Raw genomic sequence first — 18,627 nt, forward strand, 5'->3', positions numbered from 1 at the left:
CGCGGGAAAGATGAAATATGAACCCCATCCATGTTTCGTTAAAAGTTAAGAAAATATATCATCACTATATGAAACGAAACAATCATTAATATGGGCGATAAACCAGAGGAAGGCAGCAGTTCCCTCCCTGTTCGATTTTGGGGTCTGAATCCCTTATTTTGGACTCACATAAAAATGTTTGTAACGGAGGTGCAAAGTTTGAAGGACAACTCTGATTATAAAGGTAAGTAAAGTGAACAGGGGGTCATTAAAGAGTAGAAATGTGGGTCGTATTTTTTCCTTATCTGATTCAGAACATGACTGTCAGTCGCTGAGACCAGATTCTGAGATTCTAACAGTTATACCTGGTTTTGCAATTCCGTGTTCGATGTTTTCTATGGTGCTATATATTGAGCTTTGCATCAGTGCCAAAGGCATGAAATGGTAAAACTAAATTGAAAACTCAGTTCAAGTGATGTCTTTTAGTTACTTCTCTTTCTCTATTATCTGTATGGATATGAAAAGACAAATATGTAAAAATAGTCCTGGGGTTCCCTTGAAAAGTTTACCAAAATCCACATTTATTTTCAGACCAAAACAACCCAAACATAGCACCCTTTAGGGAAGCACATGCCAATGTAGCTACTATAAGGGATTAAGCCCCCTCAGATACATCGTTACCAATCTTCCTCATCAACCCCTAACCTCAAACAAGAGAGAGACCTGGTGGCTTAACATTTAACATGCCAGACCTCAGGGAAGAGAATAAAGAGGGTAAATTTCTAATGAAAGTGTGGTGCTACATCAGTGGGAGGTATAACAAGATAATTTGGTTTTATCAACTGAAATGATGATGTGAATTGGCCACCATAGCTTAAATTAGCCTTAGAGACCCTTTACAGTGACCAATTTACAACAATTCAGTTGATAAAGTCAAATTATCCAGAAAAAAAGGACTGGAATCAAGACCTGATGAGGTCATTGTGTTGTGTTCTTGGAGAGGACACATTACTCTCCCAGTGCCTCTCTCCACTCAGAAATATTAGGGACCTTAAGAAACCACGATAGCGACACCAAGGAAGACTTTGATTAAAAATGAATTTCTACTCTTAGTTAGGATTTCAAAAATGGCTGCAGGAGCTTACTGTTTCGTACAGCGCCACCGCTCAACTTCAGCATGACGTATAAAGTAGCCATTGAGTTCCAAATGGAAATTAAAATAATTTGCCGTCGCGGTTTTGGTTCGCAGACGATACAAATTTTGGATTTCACGTTGTTGTTTTACATAGGACAGCTAAGAAATGTACAAAGTTTCAAAACGCACGTGCTGAGTTATTGTTCTACCAATTAGATCTCTTGTTTTTCCATGTCCTCGTTGCCATCGCGGTCGTGGTTTCTTCAGGTCCCTATTAACCTGTGTACAGCTGCCCCATCCCCTCAAAAAAATCGATTTTTTTCAAGGGGTTGGGGCGGCTGTACACAGGCTAAGAAATGTGAATGGTTATTGGTAAACATCCAGTGAAACCAGAAAAAATGCTGTAAGGTAACCTTTGATAGACTAGCAATTCCCATCTGGAAAGTGTAGCAGTACTACTTAGAGGGTCCCCTATACCCCTTTGTGAAACTCGTTCATGTTGAAATATTTGGCCTCTTTAGACATCACAAATAGTATCCAAAATCTTTTCTCAAATCTATATCTTTACTTTTTATAGTCTTGACCAGTCTTAAGTAACAAAATATAGTGTAATGTCTTATCTTATTTGTTCGAGAACAATTAGTGGTCTATTTTATGACTTTTATTGATCCAAATGTAGTCCATGTCCTGCCAGAACCATGGTCAAAACCTAACCACAAGCATTCGGTGTTGAACTGTAAGGAGTATTACATTTATATGACTTACAAAAAAGTAAAAGAAATATATATTTTTAAATGCTCAGGTCGTACTGACTAAGGTCAACTTTATTGTTCTATTAATTGACAATGGTTAAGGATGATTATTAAAAGAACTACTAAATTAACCTAGATTAAGGGAAATAAAGAAAGCAGGTGGAATAGTCAACTTGTTTTGCATCAGCCATTGATCAGTGTGTCTACACTGCAGCTTGGCCTTTAGAAAGATACACCAGATTAAACTCTTACAAGCTACTAGTAATAGAAAGGTTATGGTTTACTTTTTTTTTACTCTAAAATGGTGCCTTCACTTATAATTTACCAAAATGAGTTTTGTTTTCCCGATTAATTATAATCATCACAATTTCTTTAAGATGATATACCAATGAACTGCTTTCATTTTCCTAATTATTCCATAGAGTCGTTATTAGACTTTTGGCTGCAATAAGACACCTGTTATTGGGCGTTAGTTAAGATGACATAAGAAACCTTATTTACCCTATAAAATGGATCAGCTTTTAAAAGTAAAGCTATAACTAACCTATGTGTAGCATTATAACTTAATACTAATACAATAAAAACATGTAAAATGGCTATTTACTATTAATGGTATCTCTATAACAAAATGAAAAGTCAAATTTAAGATTACTTTCCACCTTCAGAGGCCGAAAAAATCGTTTTTTCTTTTATTGGACTAGATTGAAGTTCGATATTTTACCAAACGTTTACAAAGAGAAAAAATTTTAAATCTCAAAAAGCGTCCGACTTATTTAGGAAAACGTATTTTCAAATAAAAGTTAATAAATCGGGAAGGTGTGATAATCTCGTAGATGGGCGAACCCCCTGGGGGAATGCTCGCGGCAATCTTTTGTTTACATCGCGCACTTGACAAAATTCAGACGTAAAGTTCTCTGCTGGTGGAAAGTCTTTTCTCATGGGTAAAAAAACAGAAATCAAAATTAGAGAGGAGTCCCTGGGCATAGAAATAGAAAAAACAGGCCCAAAGAAGAGAGAAATGGCACCATTTTGTCAGGAAAAAAAAAAAAAACAGTCCTGGCACCCCCTCTCCACGCTGGCATCCAAATGACGAACAAAGAAGTCACCATCAAATCTACATTTGTCGTACATTAGGTTAAAAGCGACGTTCCTTTCAATAAGCAGGTATTGGCCTTGATACAAAACATAGGCAATCGCCTCGAATCGTACGAAAGCATGAATAAACCTACCCGAGGGAACTCATTTCAGCGATAAGGGTATTACTTAAGCTGTCTGTCGATTTGCTGTTTTGCTTTTCAACAATTTCTCCAGCTTTACCTTTTTTGCTGCGGGTTTTTTCTTTGTCAATTTTTCCCGTTACTCGAAGTTCAACAGAGCGAGATAAAAAAAAAAAACCTGACTGTCATGCGGTACTTTTCCCGGGAAAATCTTGATGGATTGTCACTGACGCAAGGAGAGGCGAGATAATAGGTGTGGCGCTAGCTGTTTACAAACCCTTTATAGGAGCTAAAATATCGCATTTGATTTTGAGCGGAATACATCCACTTTGAGCGAATTTATAGGGTATGTAGATTTGACCGGTTTTCGTGAAATTTCGCCAAACATCCCAGGGATAATGACGAACGAAAGTGTGTCAGGAAATTTTGATAGTTGAAATATTTTTTACGTTGTGTCCATTTTATGCGCAACACGTTTCGCCTATTTTATGCTACTCCAACTTTTTACAATAAAAATCTGCGATAAAATGTTGAAAAACATTACACGACGTTTCCAGAACGTCATTATCAAGTGAGAATGTGGGTGTTTGAATTAGATCTTATGTTCTTATGTGCAACATTTCGTTGACCAGGCAACCCCATTTCGTGCTGCATTTTTTAAGCACCCGAAATTGGCTCTCATTGAGTAAGTTAACGTTCCCATGAGCATCTTTCAGCTGACGACCAATGGCAGAATATCGATGATCAGCAATGCGTTGAAATAGATTGCGTGTCGTATATCCGACATAATTTGAATCGCACAAATCACATTTATAACAATAAACAACGCTGTGCTGATTTACAATAGGTGGCTTGATTATGCTCAAGTTTCTTGCAATAAAGGAAAAACTCTTTGAAATTCTGAAAAAAAGAGAATGACTATACAAGAATTGCTGATATTAGAGTACAATTCTCAAACTTATAACTGTGTGTACTTCCAGTATATACTACAGTCTGCCCTCCTGTTTCATTCTGTCTATAAGCCACACGGCAAACTAGTTTTCTTTAGGATTGTTCGTCTATATATTATAATTATACATATAAATATTCATTTTCTATAGAATTCTTTTTTTATTTTCCTCTCTTGTGCCCGCCTCGAATAGCCCTAGCTACTTGCGGGCCCAAGCATTGTAATTTTCTTATTAAGCATAAATAAAATTTGTTGTTGTTGTTGTTGTTGCTGGTGAATACTGGTCAATCATAGAACTGAGATCCCGCATCTGCTTTTCAACTGAGCTCGCGGTTCTGTCCTCGTGTACCGGTTCACAAGAGCCGTTACAAAAGACCGAACAATACACAACAGCTAACCAATGACTCCTAAACAAAGAAAGAACAATGGTAATTCCCTTGTGAACCGGTACACCAGGACAGAACCGTGTTCGCCAAGGTTTGATCTTTAAACGGGATGCTGGCTCTTAAAGTTTCATCAGTAACAAGTTTCGTCTTAGCCTCTTGTGTTGGGGAATAATCACATTCATCAATGGTGCCATTCACTAACGAACTTGGATATCCAAAGTGAGTAAACATAGATTGTAGATGTTTACATTCATCAACGAATGCCTGATGCGTAGAGGACAATTCCCTTGCACGATGAACCATTGTTTTAACAAGACAATTCTTATAGCGTAAATCGGTGTGGGTTTGAAAATGGAGTAGTAGGCCCGTGTTTGTAGATTTACGATAGACCTTGGTCTCCAACTTGTTGCCGTTCTTCGTTATGAACATTCCAATAAAAGGAATTGAGTCGTGGTTGGAAAGCTCCATAGTAAAATCAATACTAGGGGAGAGTCCATTGAGTACATCAAGGAAACTTTCAGCTACATCGGGTCCAGGCATTATCACAAGCGTGTCATCAACATAACGCCGCATTAGATCCTCATCAGATAGTCTTTCTTCCAAATGGCACATAAACACATTGGCTAATAAAGGACCAAGGGGGAATCCCATTGCAACTCCTTCACACTGTTCGTGAAGTAGACCATCAAACTGGAAGAGTTGATCAGTGGATGCCACTCTAAGAAGTTGAGCGAGCTGATCCTTCTGTATGTTAAGATCATACGATAAATTGAACCAGTTATTGGTAAACGCTTTATCGACGAGGATGTTGATTGTTTCTTGAAAAAATGCAGCGCGAAATGGGATTGCCTGGTCAACGGAATGTTGTACGTAAGAACAGTAACACCTAATTTAAACACCCAGAGCGACTCCCATTGAGGCTAAGCTCTTTGTTTGACTCTCAATGACTCTTAATGTATTCATTTTCTCATCTATATATATCTTCGTTTTGTTGTTTCATTCTCAGTTGATAATGACGTTCTGGAAACGTCGTGTAATGTTTTCCAATATTTTATCGCAGATTTTTATTTTAAAATGTTTTAAAAAATTTTTCCTTACTCCAACTTAGATGTGGATATCTAGACAACCAATCTGAATATCGGAAAAGCCTGACACTTTTGTTGATTAAATAATAATAATAATAGTAATAATCTTTATTTAACGTGGAGAAACACTTAACTGAAAGCTAGTTTTACAGGTTTTCCACCAAACAACTGAAACAAATAATTCAAATTGAAAATAACATTATTAAGAATCCCATCTGGCCAAGGGCAAAGCAGTTGGCTATTTACAAGGATGACCGAGGATTTGAACTCGGAGCCACTGTGAAACAAATCCAGGTAGTAGTCAGGGCGGGACTCGAACCCAGGAACGACGGACTGCGAGTCCGACACCGCTGACCACAAGGCCACTCTAGCGACCCAAATTAACAAAAGTACGGCTGCCGATTCAGACGCCATTCTTTTTGGCCGTTCCAAATACAGTTCCACTAAAACCAGTCAAACTGCTTGGATACGGTGGCCCACAACTGTCACGGCGAAAAGAAATCGCTCACAGCGAAAAGAAATTGCTCACGGCAAAAATAAACTGCTCACGGCGAAAAGAAATTACTGACGGCGAAAAAGAAAACTCAAAAACGCCTGGGTGGGGTTTGGTTCAAGTTGGCTCGGATTGCATCATGGGTTGAGGTGTCCTATGTAAATGAGTGGTCGGGCATATAAGGAGAATCTTTCGCACATCTCTTGCGTCGCGTCAATTCTCCGACATCTATGTTTACTACTTTGTATTTGTTCCTGAACTCTTGTAATTCTTCGGATCGACTAAGTGCCTTTTCATGCTTTAGGACAGGCCTGTAGCACTTATTACAGAGCACTTGTGATACCTTGGAATTGTTTTCAACTTTGGCGTTCACAACAAGCCTAAAGCGGCGCAGAAAATCTCGATTCGTCTCGGCGAAAATATTCAATTGAGAATAGCCATTTATCTTGACGTTTTCGTTGCAAAATCGGCAATAATCGTTTGCCCGAGGGAAGTAGATTTTAATCGGGGTTTTTGTTGGAGTTCGTACTACATGCGAGCTTGTTATTTGGCACGTGTAGCAAATATTTTGACAGATATTGTAAATACGGCCACGAAACAAAATATATTCCCCACGCCCACTCCAGATACAAGTAAAAACACTACACCTACCCCCAGAGGTATTTTAATACTTTACTCTGATTGGTTAACGGAAAGGGGCGTGATTGATGGCTGTCACCCGAAGCTTGGTGGCATGAAAGTGAGATTCTCAACGGTCCTGACCAGAGGTTCTCTCCGCTCGCTGCTTTACAGCTCGTTGGTCGGCGCTTTGCGCCGAAGTCTCGTACTCCGGTAGAGAGAAGAGAACCTCTGGGACCAGGGTATCCGGGCCTAAGACTGTGCAGCCATGTTGCTCGTGTCGCGGGGTCCGATACCCGATAAATTCAATAGATGGACCCTCGGTCGTTTCACGCCTTACCGGCTCCTGATACTCCCTAAATGAAAAAACAGCCGAATTTAGATTTTATCGTAAACCGCAATTATTAAGCTTTCTTTTGATGTATTGCTAGGGTTTTCTTGAAACTTGCGCGCGTACGAATTTTTTCGCGGAGGACACCCGCGAAGGTGGAAGTAACCTTAATGCTAACAATTAATGGAGAAAACAGTGGTGCAAAATAAAGTACGATACAATGCAAATAAAACAAATTGTACTCTTATCTGGCAAATTGAACTTCATTTAGTCCTAATACTAAATTATGGCATCTCTGGTTTAATACCATGTGCTCAATTTTTTGTAAATTTTATGGTCGACTATGGAACTTTTCTGAATATTTTGTACATTTTTTGAGAACAAGTATAAGAATGAGAACATGGTTTATATTTGTTGATAGTTCATTTGTTTCCATTCTTTCATTGCTGCTATAAAGTTATCATAACCTGCTCTAGGATCTTCTCCTGGCCTCTGAAGGTATCTCAGTGGAAATTTACGAATGGCAGAGACTTTGCTTGCTATTGAATGCAAGTGGTCCATACTGCAATTTGCAAACAGGTTCAGTTCCGGGATGAAATAGTGAGGACAAGAACAAGTCACCAAAGAATGTAACAAATCATCCAGCAGACCCAAAAAGCACGCTGCGACATTCTCATCTGACCATCTGTCTGGTGGGTACCTCTCACTTGCCCAGAGAAGGAGAGTCTTTAAGTGATATGTTGTTAGAAGCTTGCAGGTCAAGGAAATATTTTCTTTGATGGCCATTTTGAACATGCGGTAGCAGTAGTTTCTGTTTCCAAGACCTTTGGCTCTCATCAGTTTCACTTCAGCTGTGGAGAAAGAAATGCGCCACTCAAGTTCTTCATTGCCTCCTGGAGATGCCTTTGGCACAAGATGAAAGCCCCCTTGGACAATTTCCTGCTTCAGATCCTGTGGAGGCCAAACTCTTTTCCTTTCAAACCATTCTTGGCAGCATTTTGGCCAGCTGGTAAACTTTATTGCAGGAACCACGTCATATGATGATGAGGGGCTCTCTTCATCCTCGAATGTCACATCAGTTTGAACAGCTGGCCCATGGGGAGCCACTTTAATTTCAAAATCTTCCATTTCTGGTTCTTTTCCTGCAACCTCATCTGAATACCTCTTGAAGTCATGAAGTATTTGATAAATCTCGCTTCTGAACTTTGCGGCAGACAGATAATACTCGGAATTTCGTAATGTCATTAGCTTTAACAAATCTTCATCACGGTCATCTGAGAATGAGGGAACCTTGACATAATAATATCCTGGGTATTTTGTTTCAGTAATGCACTGGTGTTGATCTTTAAGTCCCAAAGCAGTATGCGATACACTCATCATAATGTCATACTCGGGATTGACAGTTAGCACTCTGATCCTATCCTCAAAGCTTACGTCCGGGACTTGTGCTATTTCAACCGAGCTTCCAGTCAAATCAAGCTGCCATTTTAACCAAGATACACTAGGGTTATCCCGCAAAACTCCTTTTAGTAGGGCTTCGAATGTTGCTACATTTTGAAGCTGGCCGGCGAAGTAATTCCAGTCTTGATCCAGACAAACGAGAAATATCTCTACAAGTCTTTCTTGTAGCTTGCCAAGATCAAGACCAGAAACAAAGTCTGTAACTTTCTGAGCTCTACTTGCAGCTCCGTGCAGATTTTCTGTTTTCACTAAAACATTTCGGCTTTGTTCTTCACTAACTACCTCAATTTCCTCTCGACTACTAAACCCAAAGTCGGTTATATACTTTTTGAAAGCGTTATTGGCGTCAACGTATGAAATGGCAAGCTCGTTCTGTCTAGATGGATCGCTTAAGCTCTCAGCGAACTTGACCAAAAACCGGAAGGGATTTTCACTTAATTCGCTAAACCAAATCAAATCATTTACCTCGAATTTCCACTCCATTAGGTATTTTTAACGAAAGCAAGCCCTAACCGCTGGTTGAATTGGGTTTCTCGACGATGGGTTTAAAGTTTTCTCCCCTTTTAGCGTTTCCAGTTCGTCGGTCAACAAGTGTATCCCACCGCCATCTTGAATTGAACGTATTCTGAAGAGGACTGGACGGAATAATTATGTGGAAGAGATTTGGAGCGAGATGGTTGGCCTTTGTTGAACTATATATAGCGAACAAGTAGCGAAAACTCGGCGTATGACTTCCATGAAATGACCTGATACGTGTGGGGCCAATTATTTTACATTGGGACTTACAATAAAATTAGTTTTCATTTAAATAAATTTTCAGATACTCTCCCTCTTACTCAAATTGGTCTTGTCTTAATTTGAGCTTACATGACAGGTGCTTTATAACTGTCTTACTGTACATTTGAGTGAGAGGCCATCTGAGTTTGTGCCCATCCAAAGGGTATATATGTTATGTTTTGTGCTCAACAGAAGTTCTTGTTTGAACTTTGCATATTAGCTTTTAAAAATGAAGAAACTTCAAATATGTGTTTCATTCCTGCATCTATTAATAAAAGTAATATTGTTTTATTCAGGTGTGTACTGGTATTCAAACAATTTTCCTGTGGTAAGGGTTGAAGTTACTGGATACATAGTAAGCATAGATGTAAGAGAAAAACTTACAACCTATGGAGGTAAGTACATTTTGATGGTTATCAAACTTGAATTTACACTGGACATTCTTTTAGCATGTGTTGATGCAAATTTCAAGTGAGTGTGAAAAGCTATTCTGAATTGCTTTCTTTTTCTTCATTTTGCTCTGTGATTGGTCGGAAAAAAACTTCATCCCTTTTAATCAGTCAGATTTAAGAGTAAACAAATCACTACTTGGTCACTTGTTTTTTCCTAGGCTCCAAGCAGTTTACTTGTTTTTATTACTTTCTTAATGGTCTTTAGTGGTCATTTCCTTTCCTTTGACTCACTGTTCTGATTACTTTGGGTTTGGTTTTATGACACAAAATCAGCACACCCTCTTTAATCCACTCTTGGGGTCTAAAAGAAATTTTAAGTATGATTTAGCAAAACAATTCAACAAACGAATTGTAAAATTAATATACCACAATGGTCATGTCTGCTAGTTTCTTTCTTATGATTGTTTACAAGACATGTTTGGAAACCCCTTTACTGTAAAAATGTAGTATTTAAAATGAGAATAAAATTTCTAAGCATAAAATCTTTTTTTAGGATATCAGCAGGAATTGTTTAGTGGGAAAAATAATATCTTTCCCAATTGGACAGCCAGCCAACCAAAACATAGGGCCTGCCCTGCATAGCACAAATAATTTTCAAATATTTAAACACCAGGTTCAAACACATGCCGTTTGAAGAAAATGGCAAAGGAACAGGTCACTGATTATTCCATCTCTCCATTTTCAATTGAAATGAAGACTTGCTCTTCAAGTACTTTCAGGTCATCCCTCCCTCCTTTTTTGATAATTTCTGCCTCTCTTGGTCCTTGCCTAAACCATGATCCTTTTCCCACTATCCATCATAGCAAAATGAGGTTGTTTTCATTAATTTTTTTTTTCATTATTTTTCATGATGAACTGTGTAGTTGATGATGGGAGTGGCACCATATCCTGTTGTAAGTGGCACTCCCTTGATCTGAATGCAGGCAGAGGGCAAGAATCATATGACCTTGGTCAGCTGGTGACAGTGCAGGGCAAGATTTCTGTTTTCAGAGAGCAGAGGCAACTCACTGTTGATCTGATCTGTATCCAAACATTTTATCTGAATTATATTCCTTTGTTGTCTTGCATCCTGCATATGGTAAGATAGTAAATTAAATTAGCTGCAGTGAGACATCTATTGAAATAGTTTCAAGGACCAATTTTGTATGGAAAGGTAGTTGTTACCATGAAAAGGGTCAAATAAAGATTGTAAATAGGATCTTTTCACTGATATTGGCTTTAAGATATTTTTATGACCAATATAAAACCTGCAGCAAAGAGCTATAGAATATTATCAAGCATTTATTGATGCTCCCTGACTCACGAGTTGAATAAATATGTGCTTTTCTTCTCCCACCATATCAGGTGGGTGGGTATTATGCCCAAGTTATGTTAAATTGTCTTCCTTGGGTTTGTCAGCTGTTCCAAACTATTTAAGGATCCAAAAATTCTTTTCCAAATAAATCTTATCAAGGGTTGCTACATTAAATAAGGTTCTTTGATAACTGTCTTCTCTTGTTCTCATGGAGTTAATAGCAGCAACCTGGTGATGTTTGCCCCCAGTCCTGGAATATTTTAGGTGCTATTGCAGGAAGGAATGCAAAGAACATTTCAACTGCCAGATTAATGATAACAGGACAGTCTGACAGTTTTGCATCCCCGTGATTTACATATTTTGATCACTGATCTTCATTCAAGACTTTTGTGAAAAACTTTTGCGTTTAGTTACAAAAACCATTTTGGAACAATTACCTTGTATTAAATAACAACACTTAACTGTGATCAGATCCAGAGACAGATCCTAATGCTGAAGTCCTCTTCTGGCTAGAGGCAGTCAATCTCAGTAACACTGTCTACAAAGAACCATTCAATCCTTCACTCGAAGAATTTCATGCAAGACATAACCCTGTATTGAAGGAAACGGAACTGAAAAGAGCTATTTTGACACACATTAAGGAAAATAAGATTGTAGCATTCCAGTTTCAGAACTTATGCTTTGAACCTGATATACAACAACTGGCAAGGGAAGCAGCAAAGCAAAAATGTACCAGTGAGGTAGGTTTAGGGTAACCAAGTGCCATACAAGATTTTGGGGATTCAAGATAGAATTGCATAATTGAATGAAATCTCATATTCTGATTGGTCAACAAAGTGCGGTATTTAGTGTGGAATTGTGAGTTGAAAAAGAGGCTAAATGATAATATTGTTTTGCATCTCTTGTTTTGCACTCAGGATAAAAACAAACAATAAGGAAAATCCATTACCTGACTCATGAATTCTGCATTAAATTGCACTTGAAAACAGATATTGCACTCATTGCTTCGCAATTCATGTGATATCCGTTTTGGAGTGCAATCAAAGCAGAATTCAGAATTTCCTCGACTAACAGTCACCTATTAACCAATCAGATAGATTTAACTAAAATTGTATTATTATGCCATTTTTCATTTGCATGTGCTTCTGGCAGTTGGCTTACTCTGAACTTGTAGTTTTGCCGCTGGCTCACTGCATCGTGACTTTATTAAAATTACTTTCTTTGGGTCATTGAAATCAACATTTGATTATGGAGTGGTCAAAATAATGGCCAAGGTTATAACTTGACTTTTTCTTTGCTAGGGGTACTAAAGTGACTACTGTATTATACAGTGGAACTCTAAAATCCAGATCCTAATCAAACTTTTGATTTCTGAACTCCTCTTCCTGACACATGGTGTAGATCTCATACTAATTTCATTGCTGAAATCTTTTTTCTCTTTGTATTCCCTTTCAGGAGAAAGCCAAAAAATGGGATGGCTATCATGAAGCAACAAAAATAATCCGGCAAATAATCAAAGATTTTGAGAAAGATGGCATGGTGTATCTTAAAGATTCAAGAAAAGATCTCTATCAGGTAGAAGACTCTTTCTCCTACCAATTCCAAACTGTATATTTGATAAGTAGCTCCCTAGACAGGAATTCTTGAAAATCAGAGAATATAATGACTGGCAGTGTTTTCATTGACATTTAAAAAGTACTTGTTCTTCTCTTTGACTGGACCTTGTGTTCATTAATATTTTTCTGTAGGTTATAAGTCATGAACACAATCTTGGATCAGCCATTTTGAAAGCAATGGGAAAAATTTCAGGTAAAGTGCAAGAAAGAGATTGAATTTACTCAAACAATTGCTATCATCGTAGAATGTTTGGTTGGTTAGTCAGTCAGTCTGTCTTTCTATCTATCTATTTACCTCAGTAGCCAGTTTAACAGTCAGTGAGTCAGTGAATGAGTCAGTCAAGCAGTCAGTCAGTGAGCTAGTCAGTCAATGACTGAGTCTGAGTCAGTCAGTTTGTCAATGAGTCAGTCAATCAGTAGTCAGTCAGTCACTAAAGAGCTAGACTAATTTTTGAACACAACCTGTTATAATTACATATCAATTTAATTTTGGCCATAGTATATTATTGTAATTCTTCATTACAGTTTTTCGTCTATGTAACAGAGAATGTGTGTCTTTAATCCTATGGTTTCAACATAAGCCTTCAACATAAGCCTTCAACTCCCAGAAGTTATTATCCTGATCTAATAATAATTCTCATTACTAAATTCACAAGGAAATTTGTAGGGGAGAATTAACAAAAATATCTTGGGAGTTAAAAGGGTTAAGCCAGTAAATCAGTCTAAGTGAGTCGGTGAGTGAGTCAGGTAGTGTGTAAGTGAGTCAGTCTTTCTGTCAGTTACTTTGTCAATTAGTCAGTGAGTCATAGTGTGATTGAGTGCATTACTCAGTCAGTCAATGAGCAAATGAGTCAGTTAGTGCCATGGTGCATCAGTGAGTCAGTCTGTCAATGAATGAGGGAGTCAGTCAGTCAGTCAGTCAGTGCCTTGGTGCATCGGTGAGTCAGTCTGTCAATGAATGAGGGAGTCAGTCAGTCAGTGCCTTGGTACATCAGTGAGTCAGTCTGTCAATAAATGAGTGGGTCAGTCAGTCAGTCAGTCAGTCAGTGCCTTGGTACATCAGTGAGTCAGTCTGTCAATAAATGAGTGGGTCAGTAAGTCAGTCAGTCAGTGCCTTGGTGCACCAGTGAGTCAGTCTGTCAATGAATGAGGGAGTCAGTCAGTCAGTCAGTGCCTTGATGCATCGGTGAGTCAGTCTGTCAATGAATGAGGGAGTCAGTCAGTCAGTCAGTGCCTTGGTGCACCAGTGAGTCAGTCTGTCAATGAATGAGGGAGTCAGTCAGTCAGTCAGTGCCTTGGTGCATCGGTGAGTCAGTCTGTCAATGAATGAGGGAGTCAGTCAGTCAGTGCCTTGGTACATCAGTGAGTCAGTCTGTCAATAAATGAGTGGGTCAGTAAGTCAGTCAGTCAGTGCCTTGGTGCACCAGTGAGTCAGTCTGTCAATGAATGAGGGAGTCAGTCAGTCAGTCAGTGCCTTGATGCATCGGTGAGTCAGTCTGTCAATAAATGAGGGAGTCAGTCAGTCAGTCAGTGCCTTGGTGCATCGGTGAGTCAGTCTGTCAATGAATGAGGGAGTCAGTCAGTCAGTGCCATGGTGCATCGGTGAGTCAGTCTGTCAATGAATGAGGGAGTCAGTCAGTCAGTCAGTGCCTTGGTGCATCGGTGAGTCAGTCTGTCAATGAATGAGGGAGTCAGTCAGTCTGTCAGTCAGTGCATCAGAGAGTCAGTCAGCAGTTTTTAGTGAAATATTTACCACTCAGAAGTCACAGTTATGACCATGATACTCATTCAACTGGCATTAATCTCTTTTGCTTTTTAAGGACCATCAGGTTTGTCTGTCTCCAAATGGGCCATCATGGATGTCCTTCATTCCTCTCGCACGTTTCAACATGTAACACTAAAACAAGTTGAGGAATCACTTGACAAACTGCTACAGAACAGTGATGTATACAAACAGAGTGAGAATGAATACTGCTTAGTGTAACACATGTAGTGTAAGAACGAGAAGTTTTAGTCAAGAGTTAAATGCCATGCCAATAAACAGCAAGCAAACCAAGGATCAGCTTTTAACTGACAGAATAGTATTTCAAACAACCCAGCATAGTTCTTGAATTTGCAAACAACAGAGACTAACTGCCCTGCAAACAGAGTTAGAAAGAATCTATGATTAGGTAGGTTCTGTTTATTTTAACTGGTCAGGGATACATACAGAGGAACAGTTTTTTTGTGTGTTTGGTAAGTTTTTGTTATGAATGTAAAGTAAAACATAAAGTAACACAATGAAAATTCCAAATTGCAATGATATAAAGATTAATTTGAGTTGTGCTTAATTAATCACCATCCTGTAAATGACTGTTTGATATTCAAAATAAACAAATTGCTAAAAGTTTATGGAGAGTCTAATGAGAAAAATCCATCGTGAACCAATGTGCAAACAATTTTCAAACGATAGGCTAAATTGTATATGCATTCTGATTAGCTCTTACTAATGATTTAGTGAAGAATAGATGCATAGATGACATAATCATTAACAACATTTTACTTTTTTTTTTATCATATTAAACAAATGGATTCCATTTTGCAGAAATGGATTGCAGAAGACGTCAAATTGTGGTACGAACATGCCTTGAGTGCCACCAACTACATTTTGACATCATCTGGGATCTATTACTATACAAAATCCTGGCAAAATGGAATCTAATTGTTGCATATATGCTTGGCATTGTTGACAGCAATCTGTTAAAGGGAAAATGCCATTGCCTGAATGTGAAGAGTCAGTTATCAGAAGCAATGACATGCTTGTTAAATGCTACTTGTTTGGAATGCATAACAACTCTACCCTTCTGTGCTTTCCATGGCCAGATCCTGGCAATGACTAATTTGTTTGGAAAGCTATGACAATCAGTTCATCAACAATTCTGCAGTTTCTCTGCCATGTTTCAAAATGAGCATGGAACAACTTCATCACTCAACATCATCTTCCTCCTCTTCGCTGTTTGATTCTTCTTGACTTGATGCTTCTTCTTCGCTGCTTTCTTTCTCATCTTTTTCATCTTTTTCATCATTACTCTCCTGTTCTGCTTCGTTATCGTCCTCTTTTACATCATCATCCTCATCATCAATATCATTGTCTTGGTTGTCTTCCTCCTCGTTCTCAGCAGCTTCTTCTCCTTCATCATCTTCATCACCCTCCTCTTCATCTTCCTCTTCTGCCAAAGCTGTGTCCAGCTGATTCCTGCGCATTTGCTGAAGAAACAAAAATATTATCGTTGTTAATTTAGAAAAAAAAAAGTTAACCAGATCTCCTTTCAGAACAGATACTGATAGCACCAGAAACACATGAGCCCACAATTGACCTGCCCTTGACAATCCATGACTTCAAATATATATATTTTTCATATACAGTGGGGCCACTCTTAGGGCTACTCTCCACTCAGGGCTGTCAATGAGTTTGAAAGTAGATGGCAAATAAGGATTAGCAGGTGGCTAGGGTATGGATGCTACATTGTCTCCTCAGATTACAAGCCAGACCGTGAACTATTCCGTAGAAACACTCCATGCACTCCACAAAGTTTTTGCAAACCTTAGAGCAAATTTTGAAAATGGATTCTCACATCTACACCTATTACTGGTATGTTTTGCATCCAATTCCATTCAAAACTGGGAAATGGCTGTAGTAAAGATTTCTTCAACAGTAATACAAAAATTGAATGATTTTTTAACACAAATTATGGCTAAATTATGAGAAAATAGCTGGGATAGACAGCAGACTGGCCAATTGTTTTGGATGACCATTGCCTCTTCTGAAAGCTTCTCTCTCACCTGAGCTTTCTTTTCATTTTCATTCAATTCCCTGTGTTTCACCACTAGCTGGGAGACTGCTGATTGCACCCCACCAGCACCGCCACGAGCACGCCGCTTGCTCAAGTGAACCCTGCAATGAAATTTTATCAATGAACAGTTGTGTACAGAAGAGTGAAAATTCCCATTTGATCTAGAAGAGCCCTAAAATGTGCATAAAGGAAACTTTACCTTGTTACCAGTTCATCGTAGAAAACTCCCTCTCCTTCTCTGAACACAAAGAAGTAGTTTTCCTAGAAATAATATGAGCAAAAAGAGTTATTATATAGAAAAATTAATTACCTGTTGAGGGAATTATGCATTAAATTGCTTGTGAAAACCTAAATCACACAAATCATGAAGCGATGAGTGCAATAACGGTTTTCAAGTGCAATTCAAAATGGAATTTTCAAGTCAGGTAATTGATTTTCCTTGAATCACATAACTGAATAAAAGTAAGAAAAAAAGAAAACAGCAATAATATTGTTTTTATCCTCAGCACGAAACAAGAGATGCAAAACAATATCACTTATCCTCATTTTCAACTCGCAATTCCATGCCAAATTCCTCACTTAATTAACCAATCAGAATACAAGATTTTATTCAGTTGTTTAATTTTAACTGAAACTGCCACTAGGGAACATAAAAGAGGAAAACAATATCAATTAAAGATCAAACAAATGACTCACAACCTTTCCTTTTTACCTCGTAACCCTTGGTGGCCTTGTTCTTTACATTCCAATTATATTCACGTGCCATTTTGTACTCATATCTGTGAAAAACAATATCAAGTTAAAAAAAAAAATAAAATAAATATTCCCATGTAGGATATCTTGTACAGAAAAAAGGAATCCCATGGTTTTAATCTGATTTAGGCATAAGTGATAGTGATAGTGATAACAAAACAACTACTTGGAACAATTAATGCTGAATTGCGAGTTGTTTTACAACACTGTCCGGGGGACTTTACCAGACTGCTAGTGGCAGTTTACAATCAATAAAGGCGATTCTAACAGATGCCCCCAATTCCCAGTAAACAGGCCAGACCACATCACAGTAATCTCGTGAGTGAGTTCTTTAACATCCCCTACCTAACCAAATGAACCAATTAATAGATGCAGGAGACGGGACCTACGGTTTATTCATCCTTATCCATAAGAGGCTGATGAGTTAAAAATTGTCTACATCTATGTGTTTTATGTACCTAAAATGTTTTAACTTGGCCTTTAACTCCCTGGATGTAACTTCTCCCTATAATATCCATACATTATCCAGCAAACAGGTAATGAGAAAACTCAAACTTATCAGCAAGTTGTCATCTTGATCTAACACCAAATTCTTGTAACTACTTAACAAGGAAATGTGTAACAGCAAGAGGGGAGAATTAACAACCAGATCTTGGGAGTTAAACGATACTAGGAAACTGGATACTTGGTGTAAAAAATACTCACTCTTCCTCTTCTGTATATTCTGTTTCACCTTCTTGGTCTCTTTTTCGTTTCCTGATTGTCTCTTTTGAGGGAAGGAAGTATGCCACAAACTGATCTCCACTGGCATCCACCATACCTCTACAGGAAGACAAACGATAGTAACTTAAAATGTGGCTTAGTGAAAATTGTTGAGAAAAAAGGCATTTAGTATTAGTTACCGGGTACATGTAAAGTCATGAGCTGGTTTCTGTAGCACAGCAATGATTTCAAACTTGTCTCGATGGAGGATCCTGAATGAACTTATGACCTTTACCTGATCATTGCCCCTTTACCTGATCATTGCCTGTGACATTTCCTCATCTTCTGCTGGACCTCCTCTACCTCTCGGGGTTGGGTCAGTATCAAATATAACATGAGCACAGGGCTGAGCCCACATCTAAAAATAAAAATAGAAAACATTTTTAGATGATTAATAAAAAATATTATTACAGGATCTCACAAGTATAATGTAGTTTGTGGAGAAAACAATGTTTTTGAGCCTTCAATTGAGTCGAGTAATGTAGGCTGGGCTCATAAGTTCCAATCCTATTAGATAAGAACCATGTTAGTCTAAATCCTAATATGTTTTTAAAAGTTAAAGACAAACCTTGCACAAACTTGGTGAAGTCATTTAACATTCCTGTGATTGCATATTTACTATTAATAGTGATCAATACCAAGTAGATATTTCATGTTGACTCTGAGGCCAAATTGCCAAAAATTGCAGGACATCATGGTTTTAAAGTCAGTTGCACCCCATACCATAGAATCAA

At 38.2% G+C, this 18,627-nt stretch overlaps 4 protein-coding genes and 1 long non-coding RNA gene across 5 annotated transcripts in view; 1 reads left to right on the top strand and 4 right to left on the bottom strand.

Annotated features, from left to right (window-relative positions):
* Positions 1-14,934, top strand: LOC111327957 (CST complex subunit STN1). The gene is made up of 7 exons (XM_022932289.2): positions 1-223; positions 9,480-9,578; positions 10,499-10,657; positions 11,401-11,669; positions 12,385-12,504; positions 12,678-12,738; positions 14,366-14,934. Exons 1-7 carry the CDS (start codon positions 91-93, stop codon positions 14,527-14,529), a joined length of 1,005 nt encoding a protein of 334 aa, XP_022788024.2. The 5' UTR covers positions 1-90; the 3' UTR covers positions 14,530-14,934.
* On the bottom strand, positions 1,761-5,442 carry LOC148728122 (uncharacterized). Its single transcript, XM_088762648.1, has one exon. It carries the CDS (start codon positions 5,067-5,069, stop codon positions 4,440-4,442), a length of 630 nt encoding a protein of 209 aa, XP_088618774.1. The 5' UTR covers positions 5,070-5,442; the 3' UTR covers positions 1,761-4,439.
* On the bottom strand, positions 6,992-9,265 carry LOC111327955 (uncharacterized). The gene has a single exon (XM_022932285.2). The coding sequence runs from the start codon at positions 8,887-8,889 to the stop codon at positions 7,351-7,353; it is 1,539 nt and encodes a 512-aa protein (XP_022788020.2). The 5' UTR covers positions 8,890-9,265; the 3' UTR covers positions 6,992-7,350.
* Positions 9,444-11,385, bottom strand: LOC148728123 (uncharacterized). Its single transcript, XR_016002288.1, has 2 exons — positions 10,644-11,385; positions 9,444-9,936 (listed from the first exon to the last, which is right to left on the bottom strand). It is a non-coding gene; the product is annotated as an uncharacterized LOC148728123 (long non-coding RNA).
* LOC111327956 (RNA polymerase II-associated factor 1 homolog) overlaps positions 14,708-18,627 on the bottom strand; it is a 7,691-nt gene continuing 3,771 nt past the window's right edge. The window contains exons 10-15 of the mRNA XM_022932288.2: positions 18,148-18,251; positions 17,837-17,953; positions 17,091-17,157; positions 16,578-16,639; positions 16,368-16,479; positions 14,708-15,791 (exon numbers count right to left, since the gene is read on the bottom strand). Coding sequence (XP_022788023.2) covers positions 15,510-15,791; positions 16,368-16,479; positions 16,578-16,639; positions 17,091-17,157; positions 17,837-17,953; positions 18,148-18,251 — 744 coding nt within the window. The 3' untranslated portion in view covers positions 14,708-15,509. The remainder of the gene's footprint in view (positions 15,792-16,367; positions 16,480-16,577; positions 16,640-17,090; positions 17,158-17,836; positions 17,954-18,147; positions 18,252-18,627) is intronic.

The sequence above is a fragment of the Stylophora pistillata genome, chromosome 6 (genome assembly GCF_964205215.1).
Source record: "Stylophora pistillata chromosome 6, jaStyPist1.2, whole genome shotgun sequence".
In the NCBI taxonomy this organism is placed as follows: Eukaryota; Metazoa; Cnidaria; class Anthozoa; order Scleractinia; family Pocilloporidae; genus Stylophora; species Stylophora pistillata.

What these genes read in the sequence shown, in the direction of transcription:
- LOC111327957 (XM_022932289.2), top strand. Translation starts at nt 91, where the DNA reads ATGGGCGATAAACCAGAGGAAGGCAGCAGTTCCCTCCCTGTTCGATTT. An exon ending in GGACAACTCTGATTATAAAG is followed by an intron (nt 224 to 9,479) that starts GTAAGTAAAGTG and finishes TGTTTTATTCAG; the next exon opens with GTGTGTACTGGTATTCAAAC. An exon ending in AAAACTTACAACCTATGGAG is followed by an intron (nt 9,579 to 10,498) that starts GTAAGTACATTT and finishes TGAACTGTGTAG; the next exon opens with TTGATGATGGGAGTGGCACC.
- LOC148728122 (XM_088762648.1), bottom strand. Translation starts at nt 5,069, where the DNA reads ATGGGATTCCCCCTTGGTCCTTTATTAGCCAATGTGTTTATGTGCCAT.
- LOC111327955 (XM_022932285.2), bottom strand. Translation starts at nt 8,889, where the DNA reads ATGGAGTGGAAATTCGAGGTAAATGATTTGATTTGGTTTAGCGAATTA.